The sequence below is a fragment of the Prionailurus bengalensis genome, chromosome D1, assembly GCF_016509475.1.
Source record: "Prionailurus bengalensis isolate Pbe53 chromosome D1, Fcat_Pben_1.1_paternal_pri, whole genome shotgun sequence".
Classification (NCBI taxonomy): domain Eukaryota; kingdom Metazoa; phylum Chordata; class Mammalia; order Carnivora; family Felidae; genus Prionailurus; species Prionailurus bengalensis.
The window spans coordinates 64,199,301-64,227,052 of record NC_057346.1 but is presented as its reverse complement, the minus strand read 5'-3'; the positions used below and the strand labels follow the sequence as shown (position 1 = coordinate 64,227,052).

The following is a 27,752-nucleotide window of genomic DNA, read 5'->3' as shown; positions in this document are numbered from 1 at the left end:
AAGTTTTTTTTTGAAATCAGAGGAGAGGAAAGTCAGAGAGAGTGATTGGAGGCTGATAAGTGCCAGGGAGAGTGGCAAGGAATGAGTTCACAGAAACAGGCAAGGACCAGATTGGTAGGGCTGTTTTATTAGTTTCCCAGGGCTGCCAAAACAAATTATCACAATGTTAGTAGTTTAAAACAACAGAAATTCATAGTTCTTGAGGCCAGAAGTCTGAAATCAAGGTATGTGTAGACTCTGTTCCCTCAGAAGCCTCTGTTTTTGGTGCTGAAGTGTCCCTTAGTTTGTGGCAGCATAACTCCAATCTCTACCTCTGTCCTCATAGGGCCTTCTTTCCTCTGTCTCTGTGTCTACCCCTTTTCTTAAAAGGATATCTGTCACTTGGCTTAGGGTTTACCCCAATCCAGGAGGATTTCGTCTTGAAATTTCCCTTAATTACATTGGCAAAGATCTTTATTCCAAAGGTCACTTTATGAGGTTCCAAGTGGGGATATATATATATATATATATATATATATATATATATATATCTCCTATATAACACCCATTTAGCCCATCCCTCCACCCACCTCTCCTCCAGCAACTTTCAGTCTCTCTCTGTATTTTGAGAGTCTCTTATGGTTTGCCTCCCTCTCTGTTTGTATCTTACTTTTCTTTCCCTCCCCCTATGTTCATGTTACACTATTAAAAGGTCACTCTGAGTGTTGTATGGAGCGTGGATTGTAAGTGGACAAGCATGGAAACAAGAAAAGCAATCAGTAAGAGTAAGTTCTATTGCATTAGCCCATGGTAGAGATGCTGGTCTTAACTAGGGTTGTAGCAATGGAGAGCCAGAGGAGATAAGAAATGTGGTCAGATTAGATGTACAAGATGAAAAAAAGAGTAATGAAATATCCCTAAGTCTTTGACCTGAGCAATGTTGTGGACGATGAGGAAGACTCCAGAAGGAGGAGTTCGGTGAGGAAATCAAGAATTGTCTTTTGGACTTGTTTATATGGCCCTTTGTTATATGCTGACTTTGTTCTCACACCACTCTTCTGTACTTGAATAGTTACAATAAAGCCTTCATTTAAACAGTCACACATCCTAAACTGCATCCAAAGCTGTTTAGGGTTGTGTTCCCCCCACCCCATTAGCATAAGACTTCAAGCATTTGGGGTACAATGGCAGCCACGAGTTCTGAAAACCCCTGGCAGTAGTTAGTTTAGTGGGTATCATCCAGATCATGCAGAATACACTTCTGTAAGCTGTCTCTAATGTTAGCATCATTATCGAAACCTCTATTTTTGAAATGCTGACAAAATTCAGAGACACCAGTTGTCCTTAGATTGGTTTGAGAAACACTACAGTAGTATATGATTATCAGATAAGGTTCAAGTATTTCAGTTTGTGATTACAATGAAAAATGCCCAAGGGGAATCTCTTATTGTAGAAAGGTTTTAAAAAGTTAATAGCACGAATTGCTCAAGGGAATGCCCTGTTTACAATAGCTCTTAGGACCTCAGATTTAAAGACTTCCTGCCATGAAAATCCTCCAGTCTGGTTCTTTGGTGAATTTGGGGAATTTTATAAAATGGTGCTTCTTGCCTTGGGGTAGAATAGGACTCATAGCCCAGATGATGTCCTAACCTTCAGAATATTCGGTAAATGGCAGTGGAAATTGCCTGTTAGGATATGGATTCGCAGACTGCCAAAACCATATCTCCCTTCATTCATTAACTTGTTTCTTCATCACTGACCCCAGTGTCCTGTTTGGCTCATGCCAGTCCTCCATGGGAGAGTGGGTAAGGTGATTAGGGAGATTTAATCCTTTTAGAGAGTCTGAAATCTTGATTCTGTTCATCGGGGTGGGCTCTGCCTTTCACTCCCCTCTCTTTTTTTTTTTTTATTTTTTTATTTTTTTATTTTTGGGACAAAGAGAGACAGAGCATGAACGGGGGAGGGGCAGAGAGAGAGGGAGACACAGAATCGGAAACAGGCTCCAGGCTCCGAGCCATCAGCCCAGAGCCTGACGCGGAGCTCGAACTCACGGACCTCGAGATCGTGACCTGGCTGAAGTCGGACGCTTAACCGACTGCGCCACCCAGGCGCCCCACCCCCCTCTCTTTTTCATCTGGCTTCTACAGAAAATACGTAATCTTTTTTTTTTACTGATTCTGAGTGATAGCCTCCAAAATCCTGTTCTGCAACTCCTCTGGAGAGGACTAAGATACTGACCAGGGATATTAGAGTGACTGCAGGGGCTGTGAACACCCATTGCCTCTTATTTGGCACCAAAAGCTAATCTGCCAGATTCTCCTCCCCCCCTTGCTGTCTCAATGTTCCCTTTACAGGGCTTCCCTCCTTGTTCTGTTTAGCCACTGGGTTTGGACAGTGAGAGTAGGCAGGGCCAGGACAGAACCTGAACCTAGGGGACACAGGCAGCATCTTCTTGTCGTCAGACATCCCCGGATGGCCACATAAGACTGTGTGAGTATGCTAATTTGTATGTGCAGATATACACAAATCCTATGTGACAGTCTTGTCCCCTATCACACTGAACTCACCCTTCTTCATTTGGATGTGGGTGACAGCCAGTTTATTCATTCTCTTTAACCTAGTGATCAATCCTGGGATCTTCTAAACCAAGAACTTCCCAATCCCAGGTCAGAGTTCAACATTTCAACAGTCAACATAAGACCACTCTTCTCATTTACATTTCTCTTGAGAGAGTGAATGTGTTGGTGTGCTAATGTGTTGGTGTGGAGTGTCAGCATGAGTCTATTTGTCCATTCATTTTAAACCCCTATCATGTCTCAGGTGATACTGATATTCAGATAATAAAGATTAAGTGACATCAGTTTTACTATCTTGAAGAAAAACTCAGTCCAGGGAGACAAATATATAATCACATACTTAAAAGCCAATGTAACAGCTTCATGAAAGATAGTACATACAAATATTTTTCTGGACATTGTGAATATAATGGTCAAGTCTACATTGTACACTGAGTAAAGAATTGTAAGAAAGTCATTACGCTAAAGCTTACTTCAGACAATTAACAGGTAGTTAAAATCAGAGGGATCAGAATGGTCCTGTGAAGGAAGGTCCTGAGAAGACTATTGTAAATATTTCTTTATTCAGAGGTTTTCCTATGAAAAAATTCTCAATATATTTAGATGTACCTAATTTGTCTTCCTCTGTTTCTTTTTTTTTTTTTCTAATGACCCATGGCTGTCTACCATAGGCCCTCCAAAGCCTAAAATAGAACTTGTTTGGAATTTTTCCAAATTGTGCAAATTTATATAAATATATAAAACTACCTGGTCACAACTAAGGGAAAAAAAAAAGAATCCAAAGGGTAAAAACGGTGAGAATAAGCATCCTCCTCAAACACTGCAGCCATGTGTTCCTATGCTTCCTCCTTAACAGCTGTTTTCCTAACATGCAGGGATCTAGGGATCTAGGCCATGATCCCTTTAGTACAATGGGATATTACATAATATTATGAGCTAGCCTTGTTTACTGTCCGAAATTCTTTAAATGGTTTATATTTTATTTACTCCTTATATAAACACGATATGTTTTATTTGTATCACCAGCTCATAGATGAGAAAAACTAGACACAGAAAAGCTAAGTAATTCTCTATTGGTCACCCATCAACTACAAAAGCTGCATTCAAACCCTCCAGTTTAGTGGTAGAACCTGCATTCCCAATCAGTGAACTGTGCTGTTTCCTTACAACTGACAAGTCCTGAGCAATGGACTCTCACAGCAGGAGAAATGCCCATGGAAATACATACATACTGCAAATACACATGTACATACAAATATACATACACCTTCACACTCCGTTTAAAAGATTAAAATGATACATCACCGGGGTGCCTGGGTGGCTCAGTTGGTTAAGTATCTGACTTCGGCTCAGGTCATAATCCTGCAGTTTGTGAGCCTGAGCCCCGCATCGGGCTCTGTGCTGACAGCTCAGAGCCTGGAGCCTGCTTCCAATTCTGTGTCTCCCTCTCTCTCTGCCCCTCCCCTGTTCATGCTCTGTCTCTCAATAATAAATAAACGTGTAAAAAAAAATGATACATCACATATAAAGTCAAATAGCTTTCCTTACATTTAATAACTTATCATAATCATCTTGTTATATCACTAAACTTGTATGTTATACCTTCTTAAATTTTACCTCTAACCAAAATACGGTATCTCGTCTTGTTTTAATGTGCATGTTTTTGTTTCGTGTTTATTATTCACTTTTACTTACTTCTGTGAACGGGATATTTAAACTTTCATCCATTTTTCTAATGGATTATATATCTTTTATTATTGATTTTAAGAAGTTTTTCTATATTAGGAATAATAGAAAAATTTTAAGTTTTTGAAAATACTTAGATTTATTTATTTTATTTTGTTTATAGTGGTCTACTAAATAGAAATCTGATATTTTTAAATCATATTTTGTTTTAAAATGTATTTATTTTAGTTTTAAAATTATTTAAAAAAAATTTTTATGCTTATTTATTTGTGAGAGAGAGAGAGAGAGAAAGAGAGACAGAGTGTGAGCAGCGGCGGGGTGGGGGGGGGGGGGAGAGAGAGAGGGAGACACATAATCTGAAGCAGGCTCCAGGCTCTGAGATATCATCACAGGGCCTTATGAGGGGCTTGGACTCACAGTAAGATCATGACCTGAGCTGAAGTCGGACACTTAACTGACTGAGCCACCCAGTCACCCCTAAAATTTTTATTTAAGTTCTAGTTAGTTAACAGACAGTGCAATATTGGCTTCAGGAGCAGAATTCAGTGATTCATCACTTACATACAACACCCAGTGCTTATCACAAATGCCCTCCTTAGTACCTGTCATCCATTTAACCGAACCCCACCCACCTCACTCCATCAACCCTCAGTTTGTTCTCTAGCATTAAGAGTCTCTTATGGTTTAAATTGTCAGTTTTGTTAGTATTTTCCTTTACTATTTCTTTTTTTTCTTTCTTTCTCTCTCTCTCATTCTCTCTCTCTCTCTTTTGGTGCATGTTTAGGAAAGCCTTTATGACCCAAAGATTAGATGGATGGATAGACACATGATAGATAGGGAGATGGACAGACTACCAATTTTCATTAAAAAAAAAAAGGGGGCGCCTGGGTGGCGCAGTCGGTTAAGCGTCCGACTTCAGCCAGGTCATGATCTCGCGGTCGGTGAGTTTGAGCCCCGCGTCGGGCTCTGGGCTGATGGCTCAGAGCCTGGAGCCTGTTTCCGATTCTATGTCTCCCTCTCTCTCTGCCCCTCGCCCGTTCATGCTCTGTCTCTCTCTGTCCCAAAAATAAATAAACGTTGAAAAAAAAATTAAAAAAAAAAAAACAAACTTAGATGTTTTTAAAAGTTAGATCATTAGCACATTCGGAATTAATTATTGCTTATACTTACATTATATGTATATATAAACAGGTATCCATGATGTTCTAAAAAGCATAAGTAATTGTCCCATGGCCTTTGTTAAGTAAATACACTTATTTAAGATGCCACCTTTACCATATATTAAATTTTCATACATATTAGGATACGTTTCAGTTCTATATTTATCAGTCAAGTGTTTTGTGCTTGCTCAGTATACACTATATTAATAAGGGAGGTAAAATTTACTATATATTTTATATCTGGTAGAATGTGTTCCCTATATCCCCTAATTTTTCTTTTCCACACTTTATTTTCTATCATAGAATTAGTCATCTAGATAAAATGTAGAATAAGATTATTAAATTCCCTTACAAAAAGTCTTCTGTGAACTTGGTTGGAATTTCAGTGCATTTATGAATTAATTTGGGCAAAATGAATACCTTGATAAGACTATGCTGTTTTGTTTACAAAATTAGTATGTCCACATATTCAGATATCGTGTTTCATGATTTTCTTCAAATAGATCATGAATACTTCTTAGGTGTACACTTTGCGAAGTTTAAGCCACTGTGGAGGAATTTTTTTTTTGCTAAGATATCTACTTGTTTATTTTGGTATATAACACAAGACTGTTCAGTTGTACAAGACTGACCTTGTACAAGATCACATTTCTTACTGGTTATCATAAACTCAAATTGCACCTTTTGATTTTAATTTTTTTTTATTTTAGAGATTATTTGTTTATTTTGAGAGAGAGAAAGAGAGAGAGGGTTGCAAAAGCAGAGGAGGGGCAGAGAGAGAGGGAAAGAGAGAATCCCAAGCAGGCTCCGTGCTGTCAGGGCAGAGCCCATCGCAGGGTTCCATCACACAAACCATGAGATCATGACCTGAGTTGAAATCAAGAGCCAGACACTTAACCTGGGCCACCCAGGCGCTCCTCCCTTTGATTTTTTAAAGGTATACAATCAAGTAATTTACAAATAACTTGTATCACTTTTCTCAAGACGTGTTCCATTAATTCTTTCCATTTGGGCAAGATCCCCCAAAATTATTTAAAAATATCTGTTCATATATGTTTGAGTGTAATTGTTGTGCCTACAGAGAGCTCTGCCATAGTGGATTAGCTCTTAAACTCATAAAACGAAGGTCTATGGATCTGTCTTTTAGGAGTGGATGTGGGAAATAGGCAGAAACAATTGGGTGAAAGTTTAACTTTCTTTACAATGAATTTTTGAGTAAGAAAGAAAAAGAACTGCAGATTACAGAAAGTAAGAAAGCTTAAAATTTTTTCTGAGTCTTTGTTTTATCATCTATATACTGGGGATGATAATAACCTCCTCAGATGAATAGAAGATTTAAAATAAGTGTAAAGAAACAATGATGGCATCAGGACAGGGCCCAACACATTATAATTAGTATTGTTATTGCCAAAGGACCTTATGTAAAGAGAGATTATGTGTGGAGAACAGATTAAGACATATTTAAAGGACGCTACTGAGTGCAACAACCACTGAGGCAGTTATTTCTACCGATGTTCCTGGGTACCCTCTTCACACTGAAAACAAATGAGGGAAGATTTATTTAAGGGCCAGGATCACAGACTACTACATCTTCCTTTAACTTCCCGTTCGTTGCTCAGAGTGCTTCTTTAGGATTGTTTTGCAAAAATAATGAAAAAAAATCAGCCTTCACAAATGTCATCACACAGTTTTCAGCATAACAATCGAACTGGTTTAAAGCAGCATCAATTTGTTTGCTTCCCAAACCTACATCAAAGGAAGGATGCACTGTGAGCGGCACTATAGTCTTGTCAGGACCATAAGTAGTCCTGCTAAGGTTTGGTCATGTAGCATATTCAGGATGATTTCTGACCCTCTGGTGCAACTAAAAGACTTAAGGGGATAGAAAATCAGATGACTTTCATCTGTCAAAACTACTGAGCAAAAAGAGAGCTCGGTCTTCTGATATATGGGATCTGCCAAGAGATAGAAATTAATAGCTCAGTTCTAATGCTGATTAATAAAATACCTAAGTTACCCAGATACATTTTTTTTAATAACTGATCAATATGTGTTTCTTTTCTTGGTGCTGACCTATAAACAGTAATAAATTTTCATGGGAGAAGAAAACCAAACCTACGTGACTGAATTTGTCTTCCTGGGCCTTTCACAGGATCCACACACACAACTCCTGCTCTTCTTCCTTTTTCTGATCATCTACTTGCTGACTGTACTGGGAAATCTGCTTATCATTGTGCTCATCCACACAGACTCCAGACTCCACACACCCATGTACTTTTTCCTTGGAAACTTGTCCTCTGCTGATCTCTGTTTCTCTACCACCACAGTGCCCCAGGTGCTAGTCCACTTCCTGGCAAAGAGGAAAACCATTTCCTTTGCTGGATGCTCAACTCAAATATTTGTCTTACTTCTGGTTGGGTGTACAGAGTGCGCACTGCTGGCGGTGATGTCCTATGACCGGTATGTGGCTGTCTGTAAGCCCCTGCACTACTCTTCTATCATGACACATTGGTTATGTGTCCAGCTGGCCTTAGGGTCCTGGGTCAGTGGAGCGTTAGTATCTCTAGTGGATACCACATTCACACTGTGTCTGCCCTACCAAGGGAACAATATCATTAACCACTTTTTTTGTGAACCTCCTGCCCTCCTGAAGCTGGCTTCCACAAATACCTATAGCACAGAAATGGCCATCTTTGCAATGGGCGTGGTCATCCTCCTAGCTCCTGTCTGCCTGATCCTTGTCTCCTACTGGAATATTATCTCCGCTGTGATCCAAATGCAGTCTGGGGAGGGGAGATTCAAGGCTTTCTCTACCTGTGGCTCCCATCTCATTGTTGTTGTCCTCTTCTATGGCTCAGCAATATTTGCCTATATGAGGCCAAACTCCAAGATAATGAATGAAAGGGATAAAATGATCTCTGTGTTCTACTCAGCAGTGACACCCATGCTGAACCCGATCATTTACAGTCTGAGAAACAAGGATGTCAAAGGGGCTCTCAGGAGAGTGACTGCAAAATAGTCTCTTTTAAGGTGAGGATCTTTAATCATGATGAGAATTTTAAAGATGTAGAGAGAAGTGATTTTCTTATAAACTTTTCCCATTTTCATCCCATTCCTCCACTTCTTTTCCTTCTCCTATTTTCCTATATCTATTCTAAGAAAATTTAGTTAATTGCCTATTCAAAGCAAGGCATATTGATAGACAAAGGAAAGAAATATAGAAGGGGGTTTGGGTGGGAGGATGGGTTAAATAGTGATGCGGATTAAGGAGTGCACTTGTAATGAGCCCTAGGTGTTGTAAGTTTTGAATCACCAAATTGTACACTTGAAATTAATATTACCATTATATGTTAACTAACTGTAATTTAAGTAAAATCTTTTTTATAATGTTTATGTGTTTATTTTTGAGAGACAGAGAGAGAGAGAGCACGTGCACAGAGTGGGGGAGGGGCAGGAGAGAGACACAGAATCCAAAGCAGGCTCCAGGCTCTGAGCTGTCAGCACAGAGCCTGATGTGTGGCTTGAACTCATGAACCACGAGATCATGTCCTGAGCCAAAGTCAGGTGATCAACCGACTGAGCCACTTAGGCGCCCCTGGAATTTAAATAAAAAAATTTTAAAAAGATATAAAAGGCATCCAAATCAGCAAGGAAGAAGTCAAACTTTCACTATTTACAGATGACATGATACTTTGTACAGAAAAACCCAAAGACTCTACCAAAAATTTGCTAGAACAGATACATGATTCAGTAAAGTTGCAGAATACAAAATCAATGTACAGAAATCTGTTGCATCTCTATACACCAATAATGAAGAATAAAAAGAGAAATAAAGGAATCAATCCCATTTACAAATGCACCAAAACCCATAACATACCTAGGAATAAACCTAACCAAACAGGTAAAAGATCTGTACTCTGAAAACAATAAAACAGTCATGAAAGAAATTGCAGATGACACAAAGAAATGGGAAAACATTTCATGCTTGTGGATTGGAAAAACAAATATTGTTAAAATGCCTATACCACCCGAAGCAATCTACACATTTAATGACATCCCTATCAAAATACCAACAGCATTTTTCACAGAGTTAGAACAAACAATCCTAAAATTGGTATGGAACCACAAAAGACCTGTAAGAGCCAAGCAACCTTAAAAAAGAAAAGGAAGGCTGGAGGCATCACAATTCTGGACTTCAAGTTATACTATAAAGGTGTAGTGATCAGGGCACCAGTGTGGCTCAGTTGGCTGAGTATATGATTTTTGCTCAGGTCATGATCTCATCATGGAGCCTGCTTCACATGTTAGGTTTCCCTTTCTGTCCCTTGAGCCCGCCTCCCCACCAAATAAATAAATAAACATTAAAAGAAAAACAACAAAACAAATACCCCAAAGGTATAGTGATCAAGACAGTATGGAACTGGCACAAAGCAGATATATAGATCAATAGAACAGAATAGAAAACCCAGAAATTAACTCACAACTATATGGTCAATTAATCTTTGACAAAGAAGGAAAGAATATCCAATAGAAAAAAAAAGGTTCTTCAACAAATGATGTTGGGAAAACTGGACAGAAACATGCAAAAGAATGAAACTGGACCACTGTCCTACACCATACACAAAAAGAAATTCAAAATGAATTAAAGACCTAAATGTGAGAGAGGGAACCATCAAAATCCTAGAACAGAAAAGAGGCAGCAACCTCTTTGACATCGCTGTAGCAACTTCTTACTGGAAATGTCTCCTGAGGATGGGAAACAAAAGCAAAAATAAACTATTGGGACTTCATCAAAATAAAAATCTTTCGTACAGGGAAGGAAGCAATCCACAATACTAAAAGACAACCTACTAAATGGGAGAAGATATTTGCAAAGGACATATCTGATAAAGGCTAGTATCCCAAATCTATAAAGAACTTCTCAGAGTCAACACCCAAAAAGCAAATAAGTCAGTGAAGAAATAGTCAGAAGACATGAATAGACATTTTTCCAAAGAAGACATACAAGGTTTTTTTTTCTTTAAAGTTTATTTATTTTGAGAAAGACAGAGACAGTGCAAGTGGGGGAAGGGAAGAGAGAGAGTGAGAGAGAGAGAGTGAGAGAGAGAGAATCCCAAGCAGGGTCTAAACTGCCAGCACAGCGCCTGATGTAGGGTTCGAACCCACAAAGCCATGAGATCATGACCTAAGATGAAACCAAGAGTGAGACACTTAACTGACTGAGCCACCCAGGTGCCCCCAAAGAAGACATACAGATGGCTAACAGGCACATGAAAAGATGCTCAACATCACTCATCATCAGGAAAATACAAATCAAAACCCCAATGAGATACCATCTCCCACTTGTCAGAATTGCCAAAATTAACATCTCAGGAAACAAGAGATGTTGGCAAGGATGCAGAGAATGGGGAACCCTCTTACACCATTAGTGGGAATGCAAACTGGTTCAGCCACTCTGGAAAACAGTATGAGGTTCCTCAAAAAATTAAAAATAGAACTACCCTACAACCCAGTAATTTCATTACTAGGTACTTATCCAAAGGATAAAAAAATGCTCATTCGAATGAGCACATGCACCCCAGTGTTTATAGCAGCACTATCGACAATGGCCAAATTATGGAAAAAGCCCCAATGTCCATCCACATATGAATGTATAAGAAAGATGTGGTAAATATACATATATATACACAATGGAATATTACTTGGCGATCAGAGGGGTTCTTTATGATGGGATAATCAGAGCACACTTGTATCCCTGTGATTATGATCCAGAAGAGAAGAAGAAAATGGTTTAAGATTAAAGAGACTCTGCAGGAACAAAATCTTTGGTAGGTGAAATACTAGTGAAGGGTGAGTCAGCCTTTAATAGATAGTTGTAAAGGGGGAAACCAAATATGAACATACAGGTACATACACGTGGGTGGGAGGTTTGAAGAGAAAAAGATAAGGGGCTGGCCTTTCTTATTTCCCTTCTCTTTCTTACCCCATACTCCACATTCTATTCCAAGTAAAGTACATATGGGGTAAGATAATCAGCTGAGACTGAGGTGTGAAAGAGTCATTTTCAGAAAGGAAAGAAGATTGAGTTCAGAAGGTGGAGTAGTATATACTATGTTCTGGAAGGCATAGCTGAATACTGCAAAAAATCCTAAATTACAAGTTACTTTACCAGTTGAATATATTCATGATCAAATTACCAATGGGTTTTTGAGGTGTAGATGACAGAATCAAATATCCTTAGAAAGAGCAAGGAGAGAAAGAAGCTAGAACTGAACAGATAGCCAAGAAATGTACCTTAATACTATGTTTATGAGACATAATACATGATTTAAAAAATAAATTCATGGAAAAGAATTCTTGTAAAGAAAAGGGCAACTTTGGGGGCACCTGGGTGGCTCAGTTTGTTGAGCGTCTGACTTCAGCTCAGGTCATGATCTCAGGGCTTGTGAGTTCAAGCCCTGCGTCAGGCTCTGTGCTGACAGCTCAGAGCCTGCAGCCGGCTTTGGATTCTGTGTCTCCCTCTCTCTCTCTCCCTCTCTCTCTCTCTCTTTCTCTCTCTCTCTCTCTTTCTCTCTCTCTCTCTCTCTCAAAAATACATAAACATTACAAAAAAAAGATAATGACAACTTTGAAAAAAGTTAAAATCTCACCATATCAAGATAAATTAGAAACTTATTCTAAAAGTTAAATATAGGGGTGCCTGGGTGGCGCAGTCGGTTAAGCGTCCGACTTCAGCCAGGTCACGATCTCGAGGTCCGTGAGTTCAAGCCCCGCATCAGGCTCTGGGCTGATGGCTCAGAGCCTGGAGCCTGTTTCCGATTCTGTGTCTCCCTCTCTCTCTGCCCCTCCCCCGTTCATGCTCTGTCTCTCTCTGTCCCAAAAGTAAATAAACGTTGAAAAAAAAAATTTAAAAATAAATAAATAAAAGTGAAATATAAATTATAAAATTATGAAGAAAAAATAAAATATATAAATTGTTACCTAAAGAGAGAGTAGAAAATTACATCCTAGCAGTAAAATTACTTAAAGAAAACAGAAAAGAAAAAGATGGATAGATTTCACTACACAAATATTTTCAGTACTTCTGTGTCTACAAATCCTTACCATGCAGATATTTGAAAAATAACACACTGATAAAAAGTTATTACCACAAACATAACAAATTATCAGTGTCCCTAATCTGTAAAGAACTCCAAAAACTCAAAAAGAAAAATATAAATTCATCTATTATGCAAATTAAAGTAACATATTTAAATTTATACCTAATAAATTAATAAAAACTGTTCAACTCAATATGAAAATGGGTTAAGTACACTTAATATGTTGCTGGTAAAAATGCAGAATGTTTAATATGTAAAAAATTAATTCATCTTTCTATGTCAAGAATATTAAATAGATTTTGACTTTGGTTTTAGTAATTCCACTCACAAGAATTTATTCTGATGGAAAAAATCAATCACATACTCAGAGGTCAACATTGCTATTTTTACACACACACACTAGATGTATATCAATGATGAAATAGCCAATTCTATTACAAAGCATCCATATGATGTAATGTTATGTCATTACATAAAAATATTTTCAAGGCTACTTATTCACAGAAGAGTTAAGATTTATTAAATACTCATTCTATGCCAGGTGTTATTCTAAATGTCTTACATTTATGTTTACTAACTTCTTTAATCCTCACAATGACTATGAAGTAGGTCTTACTATTACTGCCAATATACAGCTTAGAGATTTGCAGATAGGTACAGAGAGGTTAAGAAAATGTTATGTTAGTGGGGGCATACTGAATTCGAACCTCAGTACTCTACAACTGACCCCAGCCTCTTTGTCACTGCTCTTTACAGCTGCCAAATAATGTAGGGGAAAAATTCACTATGTATTAATAAATGAAAAAAATCTCTACTTTATGTGCACATATAAACTCAGTGAAATGCATGCCTGCCTTCAAAATGAAAGAAAATGTATCTAAAAGTGTGGAGGTTATCTCTGGGTAAGATTTTAGATGGTTTTTGCCTGTTTTTAGTATCCCTGATTTTATTAATTTTTTAAAAAGTCCTTAGTTTAACAGAGAAAAGTGCTGTTTTATTAATTTTTAATAATTTTTATTTATTATTTTTTAAAGAGAAAGCATTAGCAAATTTCCAAAAAGAGCAATATTCCCCAAAATAGTGCCACTTGGATGAACCATGTTATTTTGAAGCTTCAAAACAACCTGCAGATTTTGTTTAAGTATTTCCAGGCTTACAAACAAATGGCAGTAGTAAAGCATATTTAAGCCACTAGAATATTAATTGATATGTTGTCCTCTCCTTTTCAGCACAAATACACATCCACAGACTCACACATCCACACATATTAAGCATATGAACCCTCTGCAATTTAGCTCCATTTCAAGACTGCAACCAGTTGTTTGTTTGTCTGTTCTGTTTACTGCCAAGGAGTAAGCATTGTTTCCAATGGACCTTGCTAATGAGATGTCCTTTCTATTTTATTCATTTCAGCAATATTTGTATTTTAGGCAGTATAAAAAATTTCCACATCAAAAACAAAGTCAAACAAAAACACCTGTTGGAGGGTCCAGGTGGGTCAGTTTCTGTAATGACTGTTTGGAGAAAGGAAGTGAGAACATGATACAAATCCATACAAACTACTACCAGTTTGGGCATTAATTAAGTTGCCTACATGCTCTTGTAACAAGGTCAGGTGTCTAAAATTTGTGCAAATCTCAAGGTCTGCTCCCTTGATATGGGCCTTGCTTAGGCTTCCCACTTGAAACTTTCTTTTCTTTGGTTCATACATTGGTCCACTATGGACTTTCAAGTCAGAGGTCATGTCCAAAATTGGTAAAAGTCCCTTGTCTCATTCAACTTGGTAGCTAAATGGGAACGTAGGCAAATTTTAAATCGAATGCAGATCATTTCTTATAAATTGCTTGATGGAAGAAAGACTTAAAAGAGCATTTGGTAATGAGATTATCACCTTGAATCCATCAGAATGCCAGAATAAAAAAGACAAAAAGTAAGTATTGGCAAGGACGTGAGGAAAAGAAACTTTGTGCAATGCTGATGGGAATATAAATTGGTGCAGCCACTGTAGAAACGGTATGGAGATTCCTCAAGAAATCAAAATAGAAATATCATATGATCCAGTAGTTCTACTACTGGCTACTTATCCAAGGAAAATGAAAACACTAATTCATAAAGATATAAACATCCCTGATTTTATTGTAGCATTATTTACAATAGCTGAGATATGAAAGCAACCCACATGCCTGTTGATAGATGAATGGATAAAGAAGATGTTACACACACACACACACACACACACACACACAAACACACATGCACATACAGTGGAATATTAATCAGCCATAAAAAAGAATGAAATCTTGCCATTTGTGATAACATGGATGAACCTTGAGGGTATTATGCTAAGTAAAATAAGTCAGGCAGAAAAAAACAAATCCCATATGATTTCACTTATACATGGAATGAAAACAAAACAAAAGAACAAACAGAGAAACAACAGAAATAGACCATGGATACAGAGAATAAACTGGTGGTTGCCAGAACAGATGGAAGGATGGTGAAAATGGGTCAAGAGGAGTGGGAGATACAAGCTTCCAGTTGGGAATGAATACATCACCAGGATAAAAGGTACACTGGGGATGAAAGGGAATACAGTCCATGATATTGTAATGGTGCTGTATGGTAACAGATGGTAGCTACATTTGTGGTGAACACAGCATAAAGTATAGACTTGTCAGGTCACTATGTTGCACACCTAACTAATGTAACATTCTATGTCAACTGTAGTTGAAAAAATAAAATAAAGTAAAATGGTAAAAATACAGACACACAAAATCATTTCAGAAGTCAGGTCACACTTCTTCATTTTTCTATTAAAAGATACACTCTGAGTTATAGTGTTTTCACCATGAGTATTAGCAGATTTCTTCTGACTTCAAAGAGGAATAAATTTTGAGGACTAGCCATAAGCTCTCCCTAGATGGTGGAATGTGTCTACAGCATGTATTTTCCCAGCACTCTCTTCAAAGCCCCCATGACTTCCTTATTCCTCAAGCTGTAGATAAGGGGGTTCAGGGCTGGAGTGACAACCGTGTAGAAAACAGAAGTGATGTTGTCTTGCTTGGGGCTGTGGAGGGAACTGGGCAGGACATACATGAATGTGGCAGCTCCATAGAACATCCCAACCACAGTCAGATGGGAAGAGCAGGTGACTAGGGCTTTCTGCCTCCCCTCATTTGAGGGCATGTGAAGCACAGTAAACAGGATTAGTGCATAGGAGGCAATAATGGCAGAAAGAGGGAGCAAAAGGAAAATCACCCCTGTCACATACACCAAGAGTTCATAACTGGAGGTATCTGCACAGGCCAACTTCAGCAAAGGTGGAATCTCACAGAGCAGGTGCCTGATGTTCCGGGCTTTGCAGAAGGGATACTGCATGGTATAGAAGGTATGTCCTAGAGCATTCAGGTATGCCAGTATCCATGCTGTGGCCACCATGATCCAGCAGACCCTTGGCCTCATGAAGACCATGTAGTTCAGAGGATGACAAATGGCCACATATCTATCATAGGCCATGAAGGCCAGTAGCAGGTCCTCTGCACTACCCAGCATCAATGCCAGAAACATCTGAAGGGCACAGCCCTGCAAAGGAGATGGTGTTTTCACTGCGCAGAAAATCCATGAGCGCCTTGGGAGTGACAACAGATGTGAAGAGGAGGTCCATGAGTGAGAGCTGCCCGAGCAGGAAGTACATGGGCACGTGGAGCCGGGAATCCACTGTGATGACCAAGAGCAGCAGGCCATTGCTGGTCAGGGCCAACATGTACAGGACTGTGATTATGACACAGAGCAGTTCAGGAGACCCACTGTCTTTCAGAATCCCCATCAATATAAAGCCACTGCCCAGGGTGGAGTTCCAGTACTCCATTCTGTATTGTTTCTTTAGTTGCCTAGAACCAAACACATTCTTGGTGAATTTTTGCAAAGGTGGTCCCTAGTTTGTAACATCACAGGACCCTAATTGAATCCAACTCCCATTTTGAAAAGCCACATTTGGAGTGTTGTACCCAAGCCCAGAAAAGTCAGAAGAGACAGGGACATGGAATTGTGAGGTATCATGAATACAATGAGGTGTTGCCTTTCCTATTGGACTCTGACTTTAACTCTTGACCTCTCCATTTCTGACTCTTTTAATTGTATATTGATGAAACAACCATCTAAATGGAGAGCAGGCATCATAGTAATAACTAAACATTGAGAGGTCATTATATGAAAGTATTATTCAGGACACCAAACCTGGACAAGTATCTTTCCAGAATGATTAAATTATCTTTCTCTTAAAGGTAGCTTATGTACTAGAAAGTAATATTCTAATACATAAGCTCTTGATTATTTTTGTCCTAGGTTTAAGTATAATGTTTGATGACTGATTTACATGCCCAGTTAGTATTCTAACAGACCTATTCTGAATATAAAACTCTAAAGCAGGTACAGAAATGTGATTTTCAATAAAACACTTCCACTTCATTTTCCATAACTTATGACTGCATAATTAAAGGTTTGCAGAATTAAAGGTTGTAGATGGAAGCATCATGAAAGAGTTAAGTAAGTCCACCTTAGTCACCTCTCTGGGCCAGCTCCACACTCTCCGTGTGCCTGAGAGAGAAGGAATTCTAGACTGTCTCAGACTAAGGGGTGATGAGTTTGACATGGTGTTGGTTTTAGGAGCTAAACCTTTTGGACGAAAGGACATAGGTGTTTCTTTACAGGCTATGACAACATGTGAGCCTGGGAAAACTCCAAAATCTGATAACGGATGAGGCTCTGCCCAGGAATATCAGAGTGTTTGTGTTTGGGGGAAACGGTGAAAGGTGCAGGCAACAAAAGAGCATGTGCTGTATGCTGTAATCAGGCTCATTAATCCTATCTTCCCTCTTGTGCACCCGACCCAGATCCCCACTCTCCTTCTTGCAGGACCAGAGTATCTCCACTGGATTGAAGGGTCGTGGGGATAGGGAGGATGAACTCCTGTTCTGGAAAGCCACGTTTGGAATGTGGTATCCCACCCCAGAAAAGTCAGAAGAGACAGGGACTTGGGATTGACAAGTATCGATGTCATGCATCATGGGAACTAGGCAGATAAATCCAATTCTGAACATGTGTTAAAGAATCTGTCAGAGAAGCATGTTTCTCTAAATCTTTCCCCTATACTGTGGCTTCTATATTTGGACATTTCACTGGTTCCCCTACGGGTCTCTTCTGGGTCCACAGGATCTTAATGGCACAAAAGGTATTATTAGAGCATATGACGGGCATATCATTTGCTCTTAGATGGCCCTTTGGAGACATTTTTTACCAGATAGGGCCAAAAATCTCTGAGCAGAGGGCAGAAAGCCCAGGAGTGCTAAAGATAGGTACTGGTATTTCCACCAGGAAGCAGACACCCTGGCCTGGGATGTGGCACAGACTCCTTCATCATTTTCACTGATTTTTCTTCATGTTTAGAAAACCAAGAATAGAGGGCATTAGGATCAAGTACAGGCCCCAAAGCACTAGAGAATCTGGAAGACAGAGTAGCTTAAGTTCTTAGGGTCTGTTTGGGGCTCCGTTTCTCAACTCAGCATTCCTAGAGGCTGCACACTTCCCTGACAGAGAGACAAAGCCCTTACTTACCTCAGGTAGTGAGAAGCCCAGACGGCCAAACGTGCAAACTGCCCTGTGGGTTGTTTGAAGGCGAAGGATTTTCCTGTAGAAATGGGGAAAGGGTGAGGCTTTTCCAGCAGTGTCCAACTGGTTGAAATTTTGCTAAGCTGGGTTAAGAGTCTGAGGAGTCTGACCAATACAGCTGTCAGGGCCCCTTCTGGTCCTTCTATTCTTCTAAAGGTCCTCTCTGGAGATGCAGTGGAGACAGAGGGCTAGTTCAGTCCTTGGGTAGTTTCTGTGGCGCTCTTACTTCAGTGATGGATTTCCTGCTCTCACACCCATAGAGAATTAGAAGAAACTGTTTCTGTCACTCAGTTCCCTAGGTCAAGAACCCATCCAGCTCTGGAGAAGTTGTCAGGCTGAGTTCTTGGGTCCAGATGCTCAGACTGCCATTTACTCCTGCTAGGGTCTGGGAGCAAGGATGAGAGCAGCAGGAATCTGGAAGAAGTAGATATTGGAAGAGCTCCCCAAGGGAGACCCTGCTGTGCTTGGCCTCACTGTCTCTGGGGAGGCTGTTCTGGCTCCTTTCCCATGACCCCTCCCCCCTCTGCTTTATTCCATTCCTGCATTCACAGGGACTTATCTTCTCAGCTGAAATGGCCTCCCCTGGAAATGCTGGTCCAGGAAACAAGATGTTAATGAGTCCTCTTGGGCATGTTTCCTGGCCTGGTAGCCCTGCTCTTTTCTCTCACTAAATGAGCTCAGATGCCCCAGGTTTCCATCTTCCCCTAAGGTGGCACTGATGGCCCATTTCTGAATTTCTGACTGGATACACCAAGAAGAAGCATCCTTTTCCTGGTCAGTGTTCTGCCCCAGATCTTAAAGTAGGTTTTGTGTCAGCTCTAGGACACTCCCACAATATCTTCTGTAATTGTTACCTTGATTCTGAATTCTCATGTTCATTGCCTGTCTCGTGTGCTCCATTGTATACATGTTCTTGTTTTGTAAGCTCTTCCTGCTACCTCATCAGCTTCCAGATATGATCAAGATCTCCCTGTTCAGACAAACAACAATTTGGATTTTCTTTCCTTTGGACTATCTCTCTAAATGCCTCCCATTTTTTGCCATATATTTTTTCAAAAAGCATTTATAATAATTGGGTCTACTGCTACTTTAATTGCTCATTCATTATACACGAAGAGAACATTTGCCCAGAAAACCCAGAAATAACAGTAGCATAACCCAATAAAATTGTATTTCTCACACAGGTAACAGTTCAATGCATATTTCTTATTTAGGGAGCTGTCCTTAATTGCTCTCTTCTATGGGGTTGGGTGGGGATCCAGGCTTTTCATTTGGTGGAGCCTACAACATCTTCAGTAGGTGATTCCCAGGTTGACAATAATACTCTCCATTCTGGGTAGTCTGAAAGGAAAGAGATCCTATGGCATCAAGTGTAGGTGTTTTTATGGCTCAGACTTCACTTCATGGCACATCTTGTGGCACACTTCACCTCTGAATTGTATTCCTCGGCCCATTTGTATCACCTCCTGCCAAGTGCCTCACTTGACTGAACTGACCTACTTTGTCTCAAGATCACCAAAATCTTCTTTGCCAAATACTGTAATACATACTATTTTGTGTTACTGGGTTTGTTTTAAACTCACCTAATTCCCACATTCCTTTTCTTTTGGTGTAAAAAGGCTAAAGATTTTTTCGTTCCATACTAGCAGGAATATTTTTTTTTCTTCTGATCTCTGTGTTAATCTGGTAGCACACCATGCTAGCATAATCCAGAAGGGCAGGAACTAGTCTGTTTTGTTCCCAGTCACATTTCTAGCTCATAGCATGGTAACTGCATAAATGTACTCAATAAATGTTTGCTAAATTAATAAAGGAGTGAATAAATGAAGGTTTCTACCACAGCTGCTGTCAAATTCCAACTAAAATATCCATGGGGCAAAAACGTGTATTCAGGCCCTCTGCTCATTTTTTAATCAAATTGTCTTTTTTTTTTTTTGGTGTTGAGCTGTGTAAGCTATTTATATATTTTTTATATTAACCCCTTATTGAATACATCATTTGCAAGTATCTTCTCCCATTCACTAGGTTGCATTTTTGTTTTGTTGATGGTTTCTGTCATTGTGCAGAAGCTTTTTATTTTGGCGTAGTCCCAATAGTTTATTTTTGCTTTTGCTTCCCTTGTCTGAGGAGTCATATCAGAGTAGCTTATGTTGCTAAGGCTGATGTCCAAGAGATTATGGCCTATGTTTCTTTTACTTTTATGGTCAGATCTCATATTTAGGTTTCTAATCCATTTTGAGTGTATTTCTGTGCTGGTAAAAGAATGTAGTCCACTCTCATTCTTTTGCATGTAGCTATCCAGTTTTCCCAGCACCATTAATGAAAAGGCTGTCTTTTCTCAATTATATATTCTTGCCGCATTTGTCATAGATGAATAATATGAGTTTGTTTCTGGCTCTCTATTCTTTTCTATTGATCTATGTGTCTATTTTTGTGCCAGAACCATACTGTTTTGGTTACTATGACTTTGTAGTATATCTTGAAATCTAGGATTGTGATACCTCCAGCTTTGTCTGGGATTTTTCCAAAGAACACACACAGGTACCCAACAGACACATGAAAAGATGCTGAATGTCCCTAATTATCAGAGAAATGCAAATCAAAACCACAATAAGATATCACCTCACACGAGTCAGAATGGCTAGTATCAAAATGACAAGCAGTATCAAGTGTTGGTGAGGATGTGGAGAAAAGGGAACCCTCATACACTATTGGTGGGAGTGTAAATGGATGCAACCACTGTGGAGAACAGTATAGAGGTTTCTCAAAAAAATTAGAGATAGAAATAGCATATGATCTGGTAATTCCAGTAGGGATATTTATCCAAATAAATGAGAACACTAACTCAAAAAGATATATAAATAATGCCCAGATGATGGAAGCAACCCAAGTGTCCATCCACAGATAAATGGATACAAAAAATATGTGATATATATCTATATAGTGATAGATTATTCTGCCATAAAAAATGGCATCTTGCCATTTGCAACGTGGGTGGACCTAGAGGGTATTGTGCTAAGTGAAATACATCAGACAGAGAAACAAATACCAGCAACAAATACCAGAAAACAAATATGATTTCACCTGTATATGAAATCTAAGAAGCAAAACAAATGAACAAACAAACAAAACCCAGACTCATGGGGCACCTGAGTGGTTCAGTCGGTTAAGCATCAACTCTCGGTGTTAGCTCCGGTCATGGTCTCATGGGTCATGAGATAGAAACCACATCTGGCTCTGTGCTGACAGTGTGGAGTCTGCTTAGGATCATGTTTCTCCCTCTCTCTGCCCTTCCCCTCCTTTCTCAAAAATAAATAAACTTAAAAAAAAACAGACACATAAATATAGAGAACAAACTGACAGTTGCCAGAGAAGAGGGGAGTTGAGGGATGGGCAAAATAGGTGAAGAGAATTAAGAGGTACAAATTTTCAGTTGTAAAATAAGTAAGTCAAGGAGATGGAAAGTACAGCATAGGGAATATAGTCAATAATATTTTAGTAACATTGTACGGTAACAGATGGTGACTATATTTTGTGGTGAGCACTGAGTAATGTATAGAATTGCTGGATCACTATGTTGTACACCTGAAACTAATATAACATTGTATGTCAGCTATATACCTCAATAATAAATATTTAATTTTTTTTAAAATAACAGTAAATAGTAACAATTATCTATAATCCAATTTGGCAATCTCTATATAGTACCTTTACTCTATAATTGTTGTTAAATTCAATATTTGGTCTGGTAACAAGAAAGTAAATAAATAAATAAACAAACAAATAAAATATTCATGAAGATATAAGTGTATCTTAAAGCTGACTTCAGGTCAGTAAACTAGAGATAAGAAAAGTTATAGGACAAGATTTAGAAGAAATGTTCACCAACTCTATATTTTAACAAAGAATATATTAAAAAACAAGTTTTGGGGCATCTGGGTGGTTCAATCAGTTGAGTGTCTGACTTCAGCTCTGGTCATGATTTCATGGTCCATGAGTTTGAGCCCCGCATCGGGCTCTGTGCTTGCAGCTCAGAGCCTGGAGTCTGCTTCAGATTCTGTGTCTCTCTGTCTCTCTGCCCCTCCCCTGCTAGTGCTCTGTCTCTCTCTCTCTCTCAAAAATAAATAAACATTTTTAAAAATTAAAAAAATAAATAACAAGTTTTGCTTCAAACTTGGGAATTTAAAACTTGATATACCCAAATAATTTAGGCTAAGTTTTATTTATGTTTAATTCCAAAATAAAGAGGTTTCCCAGACCAGAAAATGGAAAAATATCATCTAATGGTACAGAAGCTAGTCCAAGTCAGAGTTTTCCCCCATATTTTCCCTTTCTTTACCTCCTTAATTCAGACACCCAGAGGATACAGTTTTTAATTAACATCAAAGGACTGAGCAGATAGCATGCAGCTGAAACAATTTGTAGCAGGGGAAACATAATTTATAAACAATGAGTGTGTCTGGGTCCCTCAGAAGTTGACCATGAGCAAGGATTTGAATGAAAAAAAGTTCATTTAGGGAGTGATTATAGTTTAAAACTAATAGGATGGGGAAGTGGGACAGGAAAGCAAAAGAACAAATAAAGGTTTTGTCATCAAGCAAGTTACTATGGGCAACTGGATCTTAATCCTCCTGGAGAACTCTGAGAAAGAAGAGTAGAACATGTACTTCAGACGTATATCGCACCTAAGGTGTGAGGGATCTGGGGTATTGAGACACCAACTGTCACCAATCATCCATTAAGTCCTGGTTGCTGCAGGGGGCATTAATTCCCTGGGCCACAGGCCATCTGCGCATGTGAGCAGAACTGGCATATCGGCCAAAGAAAGTCTGGATGCAAAAGATGCTTATAGTTGCTAGTGGAAGTCAAACTGCCCTGAAACGATAAGGGTCACAAGCATATGTGGAAGGCATTGACCTAACTGCTATATTGTAAGACAATAATATTTAAGATAAATGACATTGCTCAAAGGTATAGTCTTATATTTACTAGAATGTACAAAATGATGAGGAGATTTAAAAAATGGTTGAATAATGAGTGTCATGGAGAGTAAATAAATATAACACGGTACATTATTTTTAAATGGTACTACTTGACTGAATTTCCTAGAATTTCAGCTAGATTATTGCATGTATACTAATTTAATAGAACAGAAATATTACCTAAAATCCATGGAGGCATTTTTCATGTACCTCCAAATTCCAAACATTAGGGAAAACTTATATGGAAGTGATGAATAGATGATTTATAGGCAATAAACCTTAAACGCTACTATGGTATAAAATAGAGATAGTTGGAAGCTGGTGGAGAGGAATACTCTGAAGATATTTTTACTCTTCCTTCCATGAGAAAATAAGGTGCTTCCCCTCACCTCAAGTGACAAGAACTTCAAAAGTACTTTTGTGTCTAATCTGGAATTTGATTAATGTTAGAACAAGTACCTTCTTCACAAATAAATAATCTAAAGGTCAATTATGGACTGGTATAGTCTCCCTGGTTGAAGAGAAGAGACAGCATTCCACACTCCCAGAATTTAACGAAATAGGAACAAGCATGACTCCACTTGGCCATATGTGAATCCTATGGAAGAGAATTAGCCAAGTCTCTGTAGAAGGGACTCAGGCCAATAGAACCACTTGGTAGGCTTAAAAGCGACCTCCCAACAGAGGAAAAACTATTAAGGGGGAGTCATATGTGACCAGCTAATGAAGATAGGGCCTTTAAAGATGTGATTAGGTTAAACTTTGTCAGTATGGTGGGCCCTCATCTAATTTGAGGGGCGTCCTTATAAGAAAAGGAAATTTGGACACCCAAAGAGATATATGGGGTACAAGTACACAGAGGAAAGGCCCTGTGAGGACACAGAGAAAAGCCTGCCATATGCAAACTAAGTAGAGAGGACTCAGGAGAAACCAAATCTACTGACACCTAGATCTTGGACTTATGTCTTTTACTTTGGCTTTTCTCTCTTTTCTTTCCTTCTACCCAGCCCCAATTTGCCAATCTCACCTTAATTCATTGATTAATTTTTCCTGTCCAAAATATTTCCGGTGGTTGTTCACACCAGCCACTTTCAATACCAAATCTTGTAATGACATTTTGGAGCTCCTGCCCCTATTATCAAACACCAAACTTTCTATAAGTGGTTTAAATATGCTATTGTACTCTAACCTTCTGGGCTAACAGTCTTCTACAGATTCATATCCATTAGGAAGAAGGTTGGCAGGATCTTTATTCAGATTCTTTTCACTGGGGGGTTAGTGAAATGTATCAGGAAAAAGAAACCCCATTCAAAGCAATGAGACTTATTCAAGTTCTTCACGTACATGAAGCAATTTTAATTTTTATTACCTCGCCAACACTGCATGCGTTCTTGAGAAAGAGATAGAGATAGAGATGAGAGAGAGAGAGAGAGAGAGAGAGAGAGAGAGAGAGAGAGAAAGAGAGAAATCTGAAAGGATAAAATTGACATGTTGACAGGACTTATTCCTTGAGGGGGAATTATGTGTGATTTTGTTTTTTAATACTCTCACATTATTCCTTTCATAATCAAAAAAGGAAACATTTACTTTTATTTTCTGAGGTTGAATTCACCTGTATTCTCTACTCCCTCCAGAACAAAGTGATAAATTTGAAATCACTCTCAAACTTATTCTGCTACTCATTGTAGCAGACAGCTACAAAACTGAGGAGGGCATGGAAAATAATTAGGGGACAGGTGAGACTGGCCTAAGATAATATAGTACTTAGTAAAGGGGTGAGAAGAAATCCAATTCAATAATATTGGTAGAGAATTCTACATAGTCAAGCTTACATGTCACAGACAACAGACACACATACACATGCAGACAACTGTACATACTTGCACACTCTTTCATACCTGTACACACTATGCACAAAATCATCCACAAAAAAAAAATGGAGGAAGGAGAAAAGAGAAAGAAGAAAGGAATGCTTTAGAAAGGGTCATCACGCAGTACAGTTAAATTCATTGCCAAGGAGGGCCTGAAAGTTACAGAAACTCTATAGGATTCAATCACTTTTAACTGGAAATAAGGCAGTTTGAGATAATGCATCTATGGGTATATCTCATAAGACATCCTTATGTCTGAAAAGAATGCTGACTTTTTAACCAGTCACTGTTGATTTAGTCAGAAACGTGGAAACAGAACTTCAGCAAGCCCACAGGTGACTGTATGACAACTTGGGTTTTCCAGCTCATTAGTAGGTGAAGGATGCTAGAAATATGTTCAGGGAGATTAATCCATTTTTTCCCTTGGTCCAACATTTCAACGGTGAGTTTACTTTGCTAGGAAAATATTTCCCTCAGGAAAGAACTACAAAAAGAGACCATAAGAAAACAAAAGAGTACAAGACAGAACATGACTCTGTTGACCCAGAGGTAAGGAAACCTTTTAAGGAAGACACAAACTTTTACATATTGTGAGGTTCTAGACACAGTGCTTGCACTGAATACGCATTTAATGAATATGTGTGGAGAAGAAAAATCAACTGGAGCATATAAAGCGAGGGAAAGAAAGGACAAGGATAGTAGTAGAGCTATTGTTGTCAGTCATAATCTTCCAAGTGCTTAAGAAAAATGTCAGAAATCACTGCCTCTGAAGGCAGACTATCTTCCAACCAGCCTCCTGAGAGCACCCTTCACGTCCTTGTTCCTCAGGCTATAAATTATGGGGTTCAACATGGAAGTCATAACTGAATAGAACACAGAGATGACCTGATCCTTTTCATTCATTGTCTTGGAATTGGGTCTCATGTAGGCAAATATTCCAGAGCCATAGTAGAGAACCACAACAGTGAGATGAGAACCACAGGTAGAAAAGACCTTGAGCCTCCCCTCCTCTGACTGCATCTGAATCACTGTTGAGATAATATGCCAGTAGGAGACAAGGATGAAGGAGAGAGGTGCTAAGAGGATAATCACACCCATTGAAAAGAGAGCCATCTCAGCATTGTAGGTGTCTGCTGAAGCCAGCTTCAGGAGTGCAGGAGGTTCACAAAAATAATGATTAATTATATTCTGTCCCTGGTAGGGGAGACACAGTGTAAATGCACTGTCCACTGAACATACAAATGCCCCACTGATCCAAGACACTATGGCCAACTGGACACAAACCCTCTGCGTCATGACAGTGGAATAATGCAGGGGCTTGCAGACAGCCACATAGCGGTCATAGGACATCACTGCCAGAAGTGCACACTCTGTACACCCTGCTAAAAGGAAGACAATTATCTGCAGTGAGCATCCAGCAAAGGAAATGGTTTTCCTTTTTACGAGGAAGTGGACCAACATCTGAGGAACAATGCTTGTAGAGAAACAGAGGTCAGCAAAGGACAAGTTTTTGAGGAAAAAGTACATGGGAGTGTGAAGTCGAGAGTCACTTTGAATGAGGATTATTATAAGCAGGTTTCCAAACACAGAGAGAAGGTAAACGGTAAGGAAAACACAGAACAGCAGGATCTGGATCTTTGGATCCTGTGAAAGTCCCAGCAAGATAAATTCAGCCACAGAAGTTTGGTTTCCTTCTCCCATTAATGTTTATTCCTGTTTACCTGTCATCAGAAAGAAAACACATGCATTCTGAATGTTCAGTTTTCACAATCTTTATAAACAAGCACAATGATAACAAGTGCACCTTGTTGGACTATTTGTTTTCAGATGCTTCCTGGTAGGTGCCAGTTGGCATTAGGATGCATATTGCTGTTACATAGTTTTTAAGCACGTCTTTCTTTGCTTGATCCATTTGGTAGGCTGACTATCCTACTTGACATGGCTTCTACCTAATCCTGATATCAACATACTTACATATTGCTAAATTACCGTGAAGTTTTATTGGGGAATTGTCTTTGGATCAATTTAATTTTTTTATTCTCAATAAATATTTTGTATTTACCTGGATTAGCAGTCTGAGAATGAGGTGAACTTGTTTAGTCAATAAAACCACTTTTGCTTTTATAATTCAAAATCAAAACACAGAGGTCAATAATAAATTTGTTCATAATAGAGTAGGAGTTTCAAATATGGTTTCAAAGCCAACAGATAAACTGCAGCTATTAGTTCTGCCTGTTTTTCCGTAGCATCTTTATTTTTTATTTTTTTAATGTTTATTTATTTTGAGACAGAGAGAGAATGTGTGAGCAGTGGGGATGATGGGTGGAGCAGAGAGAGAAGAAAGACAGAATCCCAAGCAGACTCTGGCTGTCAGCATACAGGCTGATGTGGGGCTCGATCTCACCAACTGTGAGATCATGACTTGAGCCAAAGTCAAGAGTCAGATGCTTAACCACCTGAGCCACGCAGGCACCCCTTCCATAGCATTTTTAAAAGAGGCCTCTAAAGTAGCAATCCAAACAAGGTAAAGGAAGAAAAGAAAAATATACACCCATGGATCATAATCCTGGCCCTTGTATAAATATTTCACATGATTAAAAGGAAAAGTATCATGAAAAAATGTGACATTCAGAACTGTAACATAATAAGACTTCAGTGGCCAAGGCCCTATTCAAGAAAAAAAAAAAGCCAGTAATAAGCAGGAGCTTAAACTTCTGAACTAGATATTAGT

General features: G+C 38.9%; 3 protein-coding genes across 3 annotated transcripts; 1 reads left to right on the top strand and 2 right to left on the bottom strand.

Moving 5' to 3' along the window:
* Positions 1–7,496: 7,496 nt before the first annotated feature.
* Positions 7,497–14,706, top strand: LOC122482655 (olfactory receptor 2D3-like). The gene is made up of 2 exons (XM_043578969.1): positions 7,497–8,405; positions 14,695–14,706. The coding sequence occupies exons 1-2, from the start codon at positions 7,497–7,499 to the stop codon at positions 14,704–14,706; spliced, it is 921 nt and encodes a 306-aa protein (XP_043434904.1).
* A 711-nt stretch (positions 14,707–15,417) lies between these two features.
* LOC122482653 (olfactory receptor 2AG2-like) lies at positions 15,418–16,446 on the bottom strand. Its single transcript, XM_043578968.1, is given in 2 exon segments — positions 15,418–16,083; positions 16,085–16,446. Coding segments are annotated over 2 exon segments (951 nt in total). The 5' UTR covers positions 16,370–16,446.
* A 9,140-nt stretch (positions 16,447–25,586) lies between these two features.
* On the bottom strand, positions 25,587–27,143 carry LOC122482652 (olfactory receptor 2D3-like). The gene has a single exon (XM_043578967.1). It carries the CDS (start codon positions 26,720–26,722, stop codon positions 25,799–25,801), a length of 924 nt encoding a protein of 307 aa, XP_043434902.1. The 5' UTR covers positions 26,723–27,143; the 3' UTR covers positions 25,587–25,798.
* Between the last annotated feature and the right edge of the window lie 609 nt (positions 27,144–27,752).